Source organism: Chiloscyllium punctatum, chromosome 11 (assembly GCF_047496795.1).
Source record: "Chiloscyllium punctatum isolate Juve2018m chromosome 11, sChiPun1.3, whole genome shotgun sequence".
Taxonomy (NCBI): Eukaryota; Metazoa; Chordata; class Chondrichthyes; order Orectolobiformes; family Hemiscylliidae; genus Chiloscyllium; species Chiloscyllium punctatum.
This window is the reverse complement of record NC_092749.1, coordinates 14,953,193-14,968,427: the sequence shown is the minus strand read 5'-3', so window position 1 is coordinate 14,968,427 and position 15,235 is coordinate 14,953,193. Positions and strand designations below refer to the sequence as shown.

General features: G+C 46.2%; 1 protein-coding gene across 1 annotated transcript in view; it reads left to right on the top strand.

Moving 5' to 3' along the window:
- Nucleotides 1-15,235, top strand: part of ect2l (epithelial cell transforming 2 like) — a 68,249-nt gene that overhangs the window by 23,109 nt on the left and 29,905 nt on the right. The window contains exons 8-14 of the mRNA XM_072580156.1: nt 210-333; nt 1,842-2,010; nt 2,835-2,963; nt 5,787-5,879; nt 6,824-7,006; nt 11,655-11,758; nt 12,368-12,484. Coding sequence (XP_072436257.1) covers nt 210-333; nt 1,842-2,010; nt 2,835-2,963; nt 5,787-5,879; nt 6,824-7,006; nt 11,655-11,758; nt 12,368-12,484 — 919 coding nt within the window. The remainder of the gene's footprint in view (nt 1-209; nt 334-1,841; nt 2,011-2,834; nt 2,964-5,786; nt 5,880-6,823; nt 7,007-11,654; nt 11,759-12,367; nt 12,485-15,235) is intronic.

Here is a 15,235-nt window from a genome sequence, read left to right as displayed (position 1 = left end):
TCCACCTGGGCCTCTCAAGCTGGTTGGCTCCTACATGGATGCTACTTCTCCAGCTCTGGCATGCTCGGGTCAGACCTTCCCATGGGCATTGAGCTGGTATTGTTCTGGTGAATCTTCCCAAGCTGTGTTATAAAGAACGTAGACACCGTTCCTCTCACGGGCCGCCCGAGAGCTTGTTGTCAAGACGGTTATTTCTTGGTTAATGACAGGAAAAGCCTGGCTGGAGGAGGGAGCTACCCTGTACTGCCTCACACTGAATCTGCACGACCAGCGGGGAACAGCTCTGACCAACCACGGGTCATCCTCATATCATCCAGGATTCCAGCCTGGGAGGTAAGGGTTATCCGGAACCGGGGAACATGCTGGGAGTGGCGAGGGCATGTGGGGGTTAGAGGAGGGTGGATGGAGGTAGGAGAGGGGAGGTTCTGAATGGAAATACAAGGATCTGTTGATTGGTGTCTTAAGATAGCTAATTCCTGTGATGTTCAGGCCCAGCCTGGATGGGGTGTTGCTGAGTGAGAGTCAGGATCACAGGCAATCCAGAAGGCCTGAGAGAAGAGCAAAACACAAGTATTTTCAATACAATTATAAAGCACCACCACCATCACCTCACAGGACAAACAAAAGCACATCACAGCCAGGATAGTTACCTTTGATATGTCGTCACTGTTGGAGACAGTGAGGACTACAGATGTGGGAGATCAGGGTCGAGAGGAGGGTGCTGGAAAAGGCCTGATGAAGGGCTCATGCCCGAAACATTGATTCTCCTGCTCCTCGGATGCTGCCTGACCTGCTGTGCATTCCCAGCACCCCCCGCTCCTGACTATGTAGTTACTGTTGCAATGCAGAATTGGTGAAGCCCAATTTGTGTCCAGCTGGATCTCACAAGGTGCAACTGTGTTTGGACAATAGATATTGGGCAGGATGCTGCAGAGAACTTCCTTACTCTCTGAGGAAGGGTTAGAGAAATGCAGAAGGAGATCGTTCAGCCGATTGGGTCAGTGTTGGCTCTGTATAGAGCAGTCCAGTCAGCTCCGTTCTCCACTCTATCCCTGCCATTTTATTTCCTGCCAGTATCAACCTGATTTTCTTTGGAAATCATTGACCATCTCCATGTGCCCTGCCCTCACAGGTAGTGATTGCCACGTTGTTACTGATCACAATGCAAAACATTTCATTCTCACCTTCCCATCTGCATGCCTTGTGACACCCATGTGCTCTAGTCCTTGTACCATCAGCTCAAGGGAGCAGTGTTTCTTTGTCAACTTCACCTAAACTGGCCATTCATCTCACTCCATTGATCAAAGCTTCTCTCACTGTCCTTCATTCCAAGGAGAACAACTCCAGCTTCTTCAAACCGAACCTATTGCAAAAGCCCCTCATTCCTGGAACCTTCCCACCATTCCCCTTAGTGCTGGAACCATTCTGGTTCAATCTCCTCTGTGTTGTGTCACAAACCTGTCCATCCTCTCCTGAAGTGTGGGTACCAGAACTGGATGCAGTACTCTCACTGTGACACGCAGCCCTAAATCCATCTGAGAGGGGAGGTAGTGCCTTGATTTAACTGAAAGACAGCTCCTCTGATAGCCCAGACCTATACTGGAGTTTCAGCCTCCATTCTGTGCTCATTGCTTGGATGGGAGCTTGTGCCTATGATCTTCTGATTCAAAAAGATTGAGGTGCCTTTATTAAAAATGGTGGAGGGCATTTGAACATACTAAATATCACCCCATTCCCTCCTCCAACTCAATCTCACCAAAGTGGGGAAATCCATGATACAGTTTGGAAGGATGGAGGAAGAAGGCGCTATTCTCATTATTGAGGTTTGTTCCTGCTAGCAGATGGTTGTGGACTGTGTGAAGATTGGTGTGCTGCCCCTGTTATATGAGTACTCTGGGACGACGCTAGACAGCCTCCTCTACCGTCTGGAAAAAGTGCTGAGGGGTCGGAGAGCCAGAAGCATTGGGATTGTCGCTGAGGGGGACTCGACGGAGATGGACTTGGTACAAGGCAAGTAGAACCTTGGTGATCGGATACTAATGCCTCAAGAGGCCATCAATCAGGACATTATGATCAACTCAGAGACACAAGGTTAAAGAGGAACATACTTGCATTGGGGTCAACTCAGAGAACGTTTACTGACCTGATCCCTGAGATGAAAGGATTGTGCTATGAGGGTAGGTTGAGCAGTTTGGACCAGGACTCAATAGAATTTGAAAGAATGAGAGATCATGTTGTGTCAACATGTAAAGTTCTGAGGGACTCTAACCAGGGAGATACTGAGAGGAATGTTTCCTCTCATGGGGGAATTTACACTGGGGTCACAGTTTAAAAACAAGGTGAGCCCCATTTAAGTAGATGTTGATGAATTTTTTTCTCTGGTTGTGTTGATCTTTGAAATTGCCTTCTGTGAATTTTAGGTTGACATGTTATGGTCAAGGGTTACAGGAGCGGGTCAACAAGAGAGAGGAGCTAAGGCCACAATCAGCTCAGCCATGATCTTACTGAATAGAAGGACAGGCTTGATAAGCTGAATGGCTTATTCCCACTCTGATTTCTTATATTCTAATGAATGTCTGTTAAAATGGACACTGACCAGCCATTGTGGCCTCTATGAGCCATCTACCCACCTGGCCCTTTCCAGACTGGGAGTAGCCTGTGTTGTGTGACTGAAGACTTGGGCACCTTCCTTCAGGGGCCTCTGCTGGGAGTTTCCTCGACAGGTAGAATAGGCTTGAGGTCTACCAATCCTCCAGGATCCTGAGGTGTGTTGCAGGAGCATCACTGACAGAAGGTGATATTCTCAACCCTTCCCCATTTCTCCCTGTCTCCAGGCTGCAAAATCAGCTCAAAGAATCTTCCAGAGGCTGAGGTGAGGGGATTCTGGGAAAATATGAGTGGCTGCATCTTGTCGCAGGAAGAGGGAGGCCGTATCGATATCTTCGTGCCATTGGCTGCCTCAGGTTCGTGTCTGAACTTCAACGGTTTAAGATGAAGGTGCAAAACTTTTTGTGCATCATCCAGTCAGAGCCAGTACTGAGTGGACCAGACAAGGAGATTGTTTTGGAAGGCTTTCCCTGAGTAAGTCGTTTCTCAGTCAGAGACAACTTATGGTTTTGCCCAGATTTAATGTCCAACTTTGGACTGGGATCCACCTGAACATTCCCCTCAAGGCCATAGGCGAGTGGCTTGGACGGGGTCTTGCTCCTTTCATGATGGTGATCTTGCCATGTCTCTGCTGGCCTTGTCATGGGACCATGCTACATCCTACAAATTCCCCTCCAAGTCACACACTATCCTGACTTGTATCTAGGAAGTTTCTAGAATCCAAACAGAAAGTGGACAATTTTCTCCTCGTTACCAATGTCACCCTTTCAGCACTGACTTTCCCTGAGCTGTAATTTTTTTGGCTGTTCTGTAATGTAGACCTCTTCAAACCGCGACGTCTTACGTAAAGGATAAAGAACTTGCATTTATATATCACCTTAGGAATTCTCAAAGTGCTTTACAACCAATGAAGTTGTTTGGATGAGTGTGTAGGAAATGCCGTGAGACATTTGTGCAGAGCAAGCTCCCACAAACAAGTGAGATAACAAACAGGTCAACCCTTCCCAGTTATGTTGGTGAGGGTTAGATATTGGGCTGGGACAGCAGATGGAACTAGCCTGCTCGTCGAAATAATGATGTGGGATCTTCTCCATCCATCCATCTGAGAAGGCAGGCAGGGCCTCAGTTTAACATCTCATCCAAATCTCACCACACTCATGGTACTGCTTTGGGGTGTCATCCTGAATCCTTTGTTTAAGGCTTGGGATTGTGGCTTCATCCCTGGGGGCAGCTGGCGTCACTGTTGTAATGTTAACAGACTCGCAATCCAGGTTAATGCTCTGGGGCAGGAGTTCGAATCTTTCTGTGGTAGCTGAATTGATCACCAATTGTTGTAAAATTCCCATGGGGTTCACTCCTGCCCTTTTGGGAGGGAAATCTGCTGTCTTTACCCGGTCTGGCCTACATGTGACTCCAGATCCACAGAAATGTCTTCACTTCTCTGATAAGCCGTGGAGATGGAAATGCTTGGAGATACCAGATAGTCTGCAGCTTACCACCTCCATCTCAAGGGGTAATTAGGGGTGGGCACCAAATACCAGCTTTGCCAATGGCACCCACATCTCATGAAAAAAAAAGGTCAAGCCTCCATGACCTTGTGCCTCAGAAGGGAAAGTGCCACCCACTGAGCCACAATTGTCAGGAAGTGAGAGAAGAAGAGATGAGTTTTCATTAGGTCATGATGGACAGTTAGTAGCAAAGCTTTCATACGACACATTAAGTTTGTGTTTGTTCTCGGTGTTGTGCCCTGAAAAGGGCTGTTTTATTTTTCTTTTGTATTGATTTTGGACCCAAAACAAGACTTTTATTTAAATCCTGTACTGTCCCACGTATGCTTGATTGATCATAGAATCCCCGCAGTGTGGAAGGAGGCCATTTGGCCCATTGAGTCCACCAACCCTCTGAAGAGCATCCCACCCAGACCGACCCTCTAACACCACATTTGCCATGGTCAGTCCACCTAATTTGTACATCTTTGGACTGTGGGAGGAAACCAGAGCACCCAGAAGAAACCCACGCAGATACGGGAAGAATGTTCAAAACTCCACACAGACAGTCACCAGAGATTGAAATTGAACCTGCAGTTTCTGGCGCTGAGGCAGCAGTGTTAACCACTGAGCCACCATGCCAGGATTTTATCTTTAGTTAAAATGAGTAAAGGAACTCTGCTCTGGATTTTGAAATCCTTTTTGAACCCGGCCCAGGAGCATTCAATGGGGAACGGACCAAAGGGGATTTGATTTTCTTTTGGTTTTCTTTGTTTTTGAATGAGCTGGGGCAAGTTCATTTTGACCCCTTGATGTCCCTACTTCCGGAGTGGTCGGAGGGGGTAGAGTCGGGGGGGGGGCAATTTTTATTTCCACTTTCTGCCAGTGTATTTAGCCACATGCACTGATACTAGCAGAAGGTGCCTCACACACACAGGTACAGAGACAGAGACACACACAGGCGCACTCACAGACACACACACAAACGTACACGCACATACCCACACAGACACACACAAGAAATAAACATTTGCAAGTATTCTGGAAGCTGCTTTAATAATCAAAAATCACTTGCACAATTTGCTTTTAATTTCCTCTTGCACCAATACGTGTAAAAGAATTTAAAGTTCACATACAAATGAGTATTGGATCATATAGCCAATGGTAATGCCTACAGCACATTGCTTCTTTAATGATTAACCACATCTGGAGACCCAAGTAACCACAGCTGGACCATAATAGATGAATGATGTGGAGGGGCTAGTGTTGGACTGGGGTGGACAAAGTTAAAAATCACACACCACCAAATTATAGTCCAACAGGTTTAATTGGAAGCACTAGCTTTCAGAGCACTACTAGACAACCACCTGATGAAGGAGCAGCGCTCTGAAAGCTATGTGCTTCCAATTAAACCTGTTGGACTGAAACCTGGTGTTGCGTGATTTTTAACAATAGATGAACACTTGCCTTCTCAATTCTCCTCCTGTAAGGGACACGATATTTTACAATGCAAAACAACAGTGTTTCTGAAGAGAATAAAATGGAGTATCTGGGAAGCAGGCAGAAAGGTAGCATTTGCATCTACTTGAGAATGTGCGAGGGAGAGGCTCTTTGGGCTGAATGGCCTTACTGTTTTTAAAAAGTCTGTGTGGTTCACTTCTGAGTTTAATCCATCTCTCTGTGTGTGGCCAGAGGCAGGAATGGAGCTCCTTTGCCAGCTCTCAGCACTGACTGCTGTAAGTCACAGCTCACCGACTGGGATCGCCACAGGATCGTACCAGCACAGTGAGTATCTTGGGACTCTTGCCGTGCTCCTGCCTTGATGCGTTTAGTTCCTAAAGTGCAGTATCTCAACCCTGACAGGCTGTTCAACCGATTGCTGTTATCACACATGCACGATGTACCAAAGTCAATAGGGTTCACTCTGTGCTGTACTCTACCACCTACCCCACCATTCTCCCCTGCCTTGCTGTCTCTCCCACTTTCCTGCTCTCTCCCCCCTCTGCTGTTCCCCAAAACCCACACACCCACCCTCACACACACCCGCCCTCACACACAACCGCCCTCCCCAAAACTCTGGTCTGTGACATAACCATGAGCAGCTTCAAGTTCCAACCTGCCTTTCCCTAGAGAAAATAATCAAGAAAGCTAATGGAATCAGGGCAGCACAGTGGCTCAGTGGTTACCACTGCTGCCTCACAACACCAGGGACCCAAGTTCAATTCCAGCCTTGGGCGACAGTCTGTGTAGCGTTTGCACGTTCTCGCTGTGTCTGTGTGGGTTTGCTCCGGTTTCCTCCCACAATCCACAGGTGTGCGGAATAGGTGAATTGGCTGTGCTAAATTGCCCATAGTGTTTAGGGATGTGTAGGTTAGGTGCATTAGTCAGAAATAAATGTAGAGTAATAGGGGAAGGGGTCTGGGTGGACGCTAGGCCGAAGGGCCTGTTTCCACGCTGTAGGTATTCTATGCATGCATTGCTGTTTACGGGCACTGGTAATAATGTCAGGCAACTTGAGTTTATTGAATACATTCAAAATTGAGATTGATGGTATTAAAGGATATGAAGATAGTGCAGGAAAATGGCATCGAGTCAAAAGATCAGCCATGATTTAGTTGAATGGCAGAGAGAGTTGGAGGGGCTGAATGGCCTTCTTCCTGTCCTGTGTTCTTGTGTAACACTCACATTCCTCTCATGGTAGATTAAATGCTTGCTCTGTTGGCTGTCAGTTTTCAGTGAGTGGCTGTGGAACGATGGGGATCCAGCTCCCCCAGCCACGTACTTCAATGAGAGGAAGCTGCAGGAATGGAGCAGGACAGCCCAGTTACAGGAGGAGGTCCTGAGAACAGTCCGCAAACAGATGAGGCCGTATTTCAGACAACTGCAGCAAGACACCTGTGCACGGATGATCGGTACGATTTCAGTCACGTTTTATTCCTCCTCCTGCATTTAATAGTTAGGTACCTAATACTTGTTAAGTTGCTGGAATTTCTTTAAACTCCCATAATAAGCAAAGCAGTGTAATTTCTCTGTTGTTACCCCTGGTATATAACCAGTGGGCTCTTTCCTTCCTGATATCCTGGCATTCTCTGTCAAAGAACCCAGTGAATTCTATAGAAATTGAAACAGAAATTACTGGAAAATCTCAGCAAGTCTGGCAGCATCTGTGGAGAGAAATCGGAGTTAAAGTTTCAGGTCCAGTGACCCTTTCTCACTGTTTCTGATTTCCAGCATCTGCAGTTCTTTCGTTTTTTTTTTCTATAGAAATCGATGTGGAAGATTAATGTTGAGATTTCCCACTTACTGAATCTTTGCTCTTTTTTTCTTACTTAGTTTTTACCTCTCATTTCCCCTCTTCTTCCCTTGGTGAGATTTACAGACCATTTATAAACACAAATGTTGCAGAGACATTAATTGTACATTCCCAAAAACATAATGGTTCAGCCATTTCAGGGAAGTTTGTCTGCACCTGACCAGAAAACTCCTCAATACCACCTTCCATCACCACTATTTCTTGTCACAATCACTTGGGAGTCAACGTGTGATAAAATTAGGAAACAACATTCCCCAACTAAGTATCAGGACAAACAGACTACAATATGGCTTAATCTCCTACATTACAAAACTCATATATAGTATGCAAATGATCAGAACTTTGACTTAAAAATTACATACTACCCCACAGTACCCTTCCACCGACACTCTCATTCGTTTGGCCGAACTGGTCCTCAACCTTAACAATTTCTCCTTCGAATCCTCCCACTTCCTCCAGACCAAAGGCGTAGCCATGGGCACACGTATGGGCCCCAGCTATGCCTGTCTCTTTGTTGGCTACGTAGAACAGTTGATCTTCCGTAATTACACCGGCACCACTCCCCACCTCTTCCTTTGCTACATTGATGACTGCATTGGCGCCACCTCGTGCTCCCGCGAGGAGGTTGAGCAATTCATCAACTTCACCAACACATTCCACCCTGACCTTAAATTTACCTGGACCATCTCTGACGCCTCCCACCTCTTCCTGGACCTCTCCATCTCCATTAATAGCGACCGACTTGACACTGACATTTTTTACAAACCCACCGACTCCCACAGCTACCTGGATTACACCTTTTCCCACCCTACCTCTTGCAAAAATGCCATCCCGTATTCCCAATTCCTCCGCCTCCGCCGTATCTGCTCCCAGGAGGATCAGTTCCACCACAGAACACACCAGATGGCCTCCTTCTTTAGAGACTGCAATTTCCCTTCCTACGTGGTTAAAGATGCCCTCCAACGCATCTCGTCCACATCCCGCACCTCCGCCCTCAGACCCCACCCCTCCAACCGTAACAAAAACAGAACACCCCTGGTCTCACCTTCCACCCCACCAACCTTCGCATAAACCAAATCATTCGCCGACATTTCCGCCACCTCCAAAAAGACCCCACCAACAGGAATATATTTCCCTCCCCACCCCTTTCCACCTTCTGCAAAGACTGTTCCCTCCATGACTACCTGGTCAGGTCCACACCCCCCTACAACCCACCCTCCCATCCTGGAACCTTCCCCTGCCACTGCAGGAATTGCAAAACCTGCGCCCACACCTCCTCCCTCAACTCCATCCAAGGCCCCAAAGGCGCCTTCCACATCCAAAGTTTTACTTGCACATCCACTAATATCATTTATTGTATCCGTTGCTCCCGATGCAGTCTCCTCTACATTGGGGAGACTGGACGCCTCCTAGCAGAGCGCTTTAGGGAACATCTCCAAGACACCCGCACCAATCAACCACACCGCCCTGTGGCCCAACATTTCAACTCCCCCTCCCACTTTGCCGAGGACATGGAGGTCCTGGGCCTCCTTCACCGTTGCTCCCTCACCACCAGAAGCCTGGAGGAAGAACACCTCATCTTCCGCCTCGGAACACTTCAACACCAGGGCATCAATGTGGACTTCAACAGTTTCCTCATTTCCCCTTCCCCCACCTCACCCTAGTTCCAAACTTCCAGCTCAGCACTGTCCCCATGACTTGTCCTACCTGCCTATCTTCTTTTCCACCTAACCACTCCACCGTCCTCCTTGACCTATCACCTTCATCCCCTCCCCCACTCACCTATTGTACTCTATGCTACTTTCTCCTCACCCCCACCCTCTTCTAGCTTGTCTCTCCACCCTTGAAGCTCTCTGCCTTTATTCCTGATGAAGGGCTTTTGCCCGAAGTGTCGATTTTACTGCTCCTTAGATGCTGCCTGAACTGCTGTGCTCTTCCAGCACCACTAATCCAGAATCTGGTTTCCAGCATCTGCAGTCATTGTTTTTACCTACTACCTTTAATGTCAGGAGGTGGTGGCAACGTGCTTAATGCTGCTGGACTGGTAATCCAGAGACCCAGGCTAATACTTTAGAAAAATTGGTTCAAATCCCTTCACAGCAGATTGATTAAAATCTAGTCTAATTGTAACCATTGTCAATTGTCATTAAAGCAGGAAGGAACCTCTGTCACCCTTACCTGGTCTGGCCTGCATGTGACTCCAGATGCAGTTGACTATGAACTGCCCTCTGAAATGGACCTGACAAACCACTCAGTTCAATAAGAAAGGGCAATAAATGCTGAAACAGCTTCATTTAAAAAAAAGTTGAATGCAGGAATCTTTTATTTTTATTCTACAAAATAAAATGACCTGCATTTTGCAATTATTTGTATGCTGAGAAGTTCATATAAATTAACAGCAAACATTTATGTCTATAACTGTCTACAACAATGTTACAAATGATTTTTAAAAAAAATCATTAACTGCATTTAAGTAGGTCCAGATGCCATGGTGTGATTTGAACCTGTGTCCCCAGGGTATTAAGTTGGGCCTGTGGATCACTAGTCCAGTGATATGAATACCATGCTGCAATCTTGTCCCTCAATTACATTTTCTCGTTTGTATTGTTATCACCATTCAATACCTGCCACCAAGAGGAGTTTTCAATGATCTAACTATCCATTTGTCCACCTCTCCGGCCATTTTTCTTCTCCCCAGGCATCTTCTCCTCCTCTTCCACCATCTCTTTCCCTGGCACTGTTCTTCTGGCCAGCTCCTCATTTAATTCTTTTTATTTCCCATCTCCTCCATTCACTCTCCTGGCACCATTTGTGCTTGACATAAATCCTCCTTCTATTCTCTTTCACTCAGTTATACAATTAAAGAGTCATTCAGCATAGGAACAGGCCCTTCAGCCCACTCTGTCTATGCCAACCAACAAACATTGAAATGCACTAATTCTATTTACCCACACTTGGTCCAGACCCTACTGTGCCCTGGCATTTTAAGTGGTCATCCAGATGTTTGTTCAATGTTGTGAGAGTACCTATCTTCACCTCCCTCTCAGGCAGCACCTTCTGTATTTATATCAACCTCTGAGTGAAAAATGTTTTTTCTCAGATCTTCTCTAAACCATTTGCTCACCCTTAAACTTGTGCCCTCTGGTCTTAGACACATCGGCCATGGGGTAAAGATTCTCACGATCTACCCTGTCCAAGTCTCTCATAATACTGTATACCTCAGTCAGATTTCCCCTCAGCCTCCTCTGCTCCAAGGAAAACAAACCCAGCCTATCCAAGTCTCTCCTTGTAACTGAGACTTTCCATCCCGGACTACATCCCGGTGAATTTCCTCTGCATCGTCTCCAGTGCAAAAACATCCTTCCAATAATGGTGGTGACTGGAAGTGCCCACAGAAATCCATCTGTGGCCTAATCAATGTTTTATTAGGAGAAAGTGAGGACTGCAGATGCTGGAGATCAGAGCTGAAAATGTGTTGCTGGAAAAGCGCAGCAGGTCAGGCAGCATCCAAGGAGCAGGAGAATCGACATTTCGGGCATTCCTGAAGAAGGGCTCATGCCCGAAACGTCGATTCTCCTGCTACTGGGATGCTGCCTGACCTGCTGCGCTTTTCCAGCAACACATTTTCAGCTCAATGTTTTATTAGGCTTGCTCATATGTTCTATGCCCCAACTAATGCAGACAAATATCCTGTATGCCTTCTTCACCAGCATGTCTACATGTGCTGGCACTTTCAGGATCGATGGACCTGCACACCAAGGTACACAGGACAGTCCAGGGACCCATTACTCATTTTGTATACTCTTCTCTGCTGGGCCTCCCAAAGTGCAACACCTCACAATTATCGGGATAAAATTCTATCTGCTATCGCTCAGCCCAATGTACCAGCTGATCCAATATCAGACTGTAGCCTGAGACCATCCTCCTCATGATCAACAGCCCCCAATTTTCAGGTCATCTGCAAGCTTACTAATAAGACCTTCTACATTCCCACTGAAGTCATTAAAACATATGACAAACAGCAAAGGTCCCAGCATTGATCCCTGTGGTACAGTTCTTGCTCATACACCCCATAACTCTGCCTTACCTGAGTGTGTTTTCTTGCGGTCAGTTTGGGCAGTTTTTGAGACTAGAGTTCCATGAAGTGTCCTCCGGATCAGTGTGGGTGGACAGTTTCTCAAAGCTGACGGAGGGTTCAGCTGGTCCTGTTGTGCAGTGTCATGCGTACGCCCTTTATTCCTCTGCAGGGCAGCTCATGTTTGACTCGATGAGTACAACTCAGATGCTTCAGAACCAGGAACTTGCTCAAACCTTAACTGAAGGACTGATCGCAATGATGAGGGAAAAGCAGGTATGTGAGAATCAGAGGCTTCCTTAGAGAGAAACCTTCTCGAGATTGGAATTGTAACAGGGATGGTGTTCTTCGCTAACTGCGTGAGATCGGAAGATACCGGGACTTTTGTCAAAACAAGGAAAGCTAGGTGGAGAATTAAAGCAGCTTTGGATATCTTGAAGAGATATGTCAGGGGTAAATAAGAAGTAATGGTTAAACATTGACAAGAACATCAGTAACCAGAGAGTGCAAAGGCCAATATCCCTTCACCAAGTTGTCCTTTATTGTACATGAACAGTCCTTGAAATCAGTACTGCCTCTTCAGGGCTCCCTGATTGGGCCAGATTAACAGCCCCAATCAGGGAACTCACTTCTGTAAGGTCCAGCTAGCTGACCTCGAGACAAGGTACAAGGGAATCGGTGAAAGAGTTGGAGAGTAAAAACACTGAGTTCTTGTGACAGAAAATACATCAGCTGAAAAGGAAAGAGGCAGCTTCAATAACTTTCAAAAGGGTGTTCAACTGCAAGCTTCTGAGTGGTTCTACAGTCGGGCACGCTCCATTAGGTATTCTGCCGAAAGGGGTCTCCCAGCATGGTGTAACATGAAGTGTTCTGCTTATCTTTCAGGAAAACCCCCTGGGATTTCTCGCTGACTTTCTTAACAGCCAAGCAGGGAAAAGCAAGTGGTTTAAAGTTGAAGAAACATTTTTGACGCAAGGTGGAGGTGGGATTGAACCGGTGAAGGTACAGTCACTTCCTGCCTTTAATCAAAGAATCATTCAAGAATGCAACAGAAGACTAGGCCATTTGGGCCATCGTTGCCTGAGCTGGCTCTTTGAAAGGTCTATATCATTAGTGCCTCTCCCCTGTTATAGAACATAGAACATTACAGCGCAGTACAGGCCCTTCAGCCCTTCATGTTACCTGTCATACCAACCTGAAGCCCATCTACCCTACACTATTCCATGTACGTCCATATGCTTGTCCAATGACGACTTAAATGTACTTAAAGTTGGCGAATCCACTACCGTTGCAGGCAAAGCATTCCATACCCTTACTACTCTGAGTAAAGAAACCACCTCTGACATCTGTCCTATATCTATCACCCCTTAATTTAAAGCTATCGTGCTCGCCGTCACCATTCTCGGAAAAAGGCTCTCCCTGTCCACCCTATCTAACCCTCTGATTATCTTGTATGTCTCTATTAAGTCATCTCTCAACCTTCTTCTCTCTAACGAAAACAACCTCAAGTCCCTCAGCCTTTCCTCATAAGACCTTCCCTCCATACCAGGCAACATCCGCGTAAATCTCCTCTGCACCCTTTCCAAAGCTTCCACATCCTTCTTATAATGCGGTGACCAGAACTGTACACAATACTCCAAGTGCGGCCGCACTAGAGTTTTGTACAGCTGTAGCATAACTTCATGATTCCGGAACTCGATCCCTCTGTTAATAAAAGCTAAAACACTGTATGCCTTCTTAACAACCCTGTCAACCTGGGTGGCAACTTTCAAGGATCTGTGTATATGGACACCAAAATCTCTCTGCTCATCTACACTACCAAGAATCTTACCATTAGCCCAGTACTTTGCATTCCAGTTACTCCGACCAAAGTCAATCACCTCACACTTGTCCGCATTAAACTCCATTTGCCACCTCTCAGCCCAGCTCTGCAGTTTATCTATGTCTCTCTGTAACCTACTACATCCTTCGTCACTATCCACAACTCCACCAACCTTAGTGTCGTCTGCATATTTACTGACCCACCCTTCTACGCCCTCATCCAGGTCATTTATAAAAATGATGAACAGCAGTGGACGCAACACCGACCCTTGCAGTACACCACTGGTAACTGGACTCCAGGATGAACATTTCCCATCAACCACCACCCTCTGTCTTCTTTCAGCAAGCCAATTAATGATCCAAACTGCTATATCTCCCACAATCCCATTCCTCCGTATTTTGTACAATAGCCTACTGTGGGGAACCTTGTCGAACACCTTGCTGAAATCCATATACACTACATCAACCGGTTTACTCTCATCTACCTGTTTGGTCACCTTCTCAAAGAACTCAATAAGGTTTGTGAGGCACGACCTACCCTTCACAAAACCATGCTGACTATCCCTAATCAAATTATTATTTTCTAGATGATTATAAATCCTATCTCTAATAACCTTTTCCAACACTTTACCAACAACTGAAGTGAGGGTCATTGGTCTATAATTACCAGGATTGTCTCTACTCCCCTTTTTGAACAGGGGAACCACATTTGCTATCCTCTAGTCTTCTGGCACTATTCCTGTAGACAATGACGATTTAAAGATCAATGCCAAAGGCTCAGCAATCTCCTCCCTGGCTTCCCCGAGGATCCTAGGATAAATCCCATCCGGCCCAGGGGACTTATCTATTTTCACACTCTGCAGGATTTCTAATACCTCCTCCTTGTGAGCCTCAATCACACCTAGTCTAGTAGCCTGTATCTCAGTAATCTCCTCGACAACATTGTCGTTTTCTTGAGTGAATACTGTTGAAAAGTATTCATTTAGTGCTTCCCCTATCTCCTCTGACTCCACACACAACTTCTCACTACTATCCTTGATTGGCCCTAATCTTACTCTCGTCATTTTTTTATTCCTTAAATACCTATAGAAAGCCTTAGGGTTTACCCTGATCCTATCCGCCAACAGCTTCTCATGTTTCCTCCTGGCTCTTCTGAGCTCTCTCTTTAGGTCTTTCCTGGCTACCTTGTAACCTTCAAGTGCCCTAACTGAGCCTTCACATCTCAGCATCTCTGTTCTTACCCCATTCTCTTGTAAGTTTTATTTTTAATCCCTAGTACCAGTGTTTATATCCAATTTCCTTTCGAATGTTGGTGGGAAATCACAACACTGGATTAAAGCATTTCCACTCCACGCAACACTGAGCAGCAGAAGAACGATAATGAGAACCAAGCAGCTACATTTCTCACCAAACTTGACACATACACATAATTGCATGGTCCTACAGTGACCGACCTGGCCTCCGCCTCCAACTTCTGCAGAGTTCCCTGTTTTGTGAGGGGGAATGAATTTGCAAAGCGATTGCGGGTATCATACATGGCTCAATGGGGGACACCTTTGTCTGAATCTCATTCCCAAGACCTAACCATAAAATCTAGGCTGATGCTCCCAGTGTAACAGAGACAGAAGTATCAGCTCTTGATGAAATGTCAAATTGTTCATGATCTCAGGATGAATGGGAGAGATCCCATGACACTCATTTTGAAGGCTGTTACATTTGGCTTTCCAAAACGTATCTACCAACTGACATTGCTAGAATGGTTTTAGGAGCTTGTTGCATGCAAATTGCCTGTTCCATTTCCTACAACAGTCACTGCACTACCAAATCAACTTGTAGGCTCTTTAGGGATGTCTTTAGCTAACCATGGCACCATGGTGCAGAAGGTCATTCAAGAGGTGGGAGCAGAAAGACAAGTAGTTGTTATAGGCGATT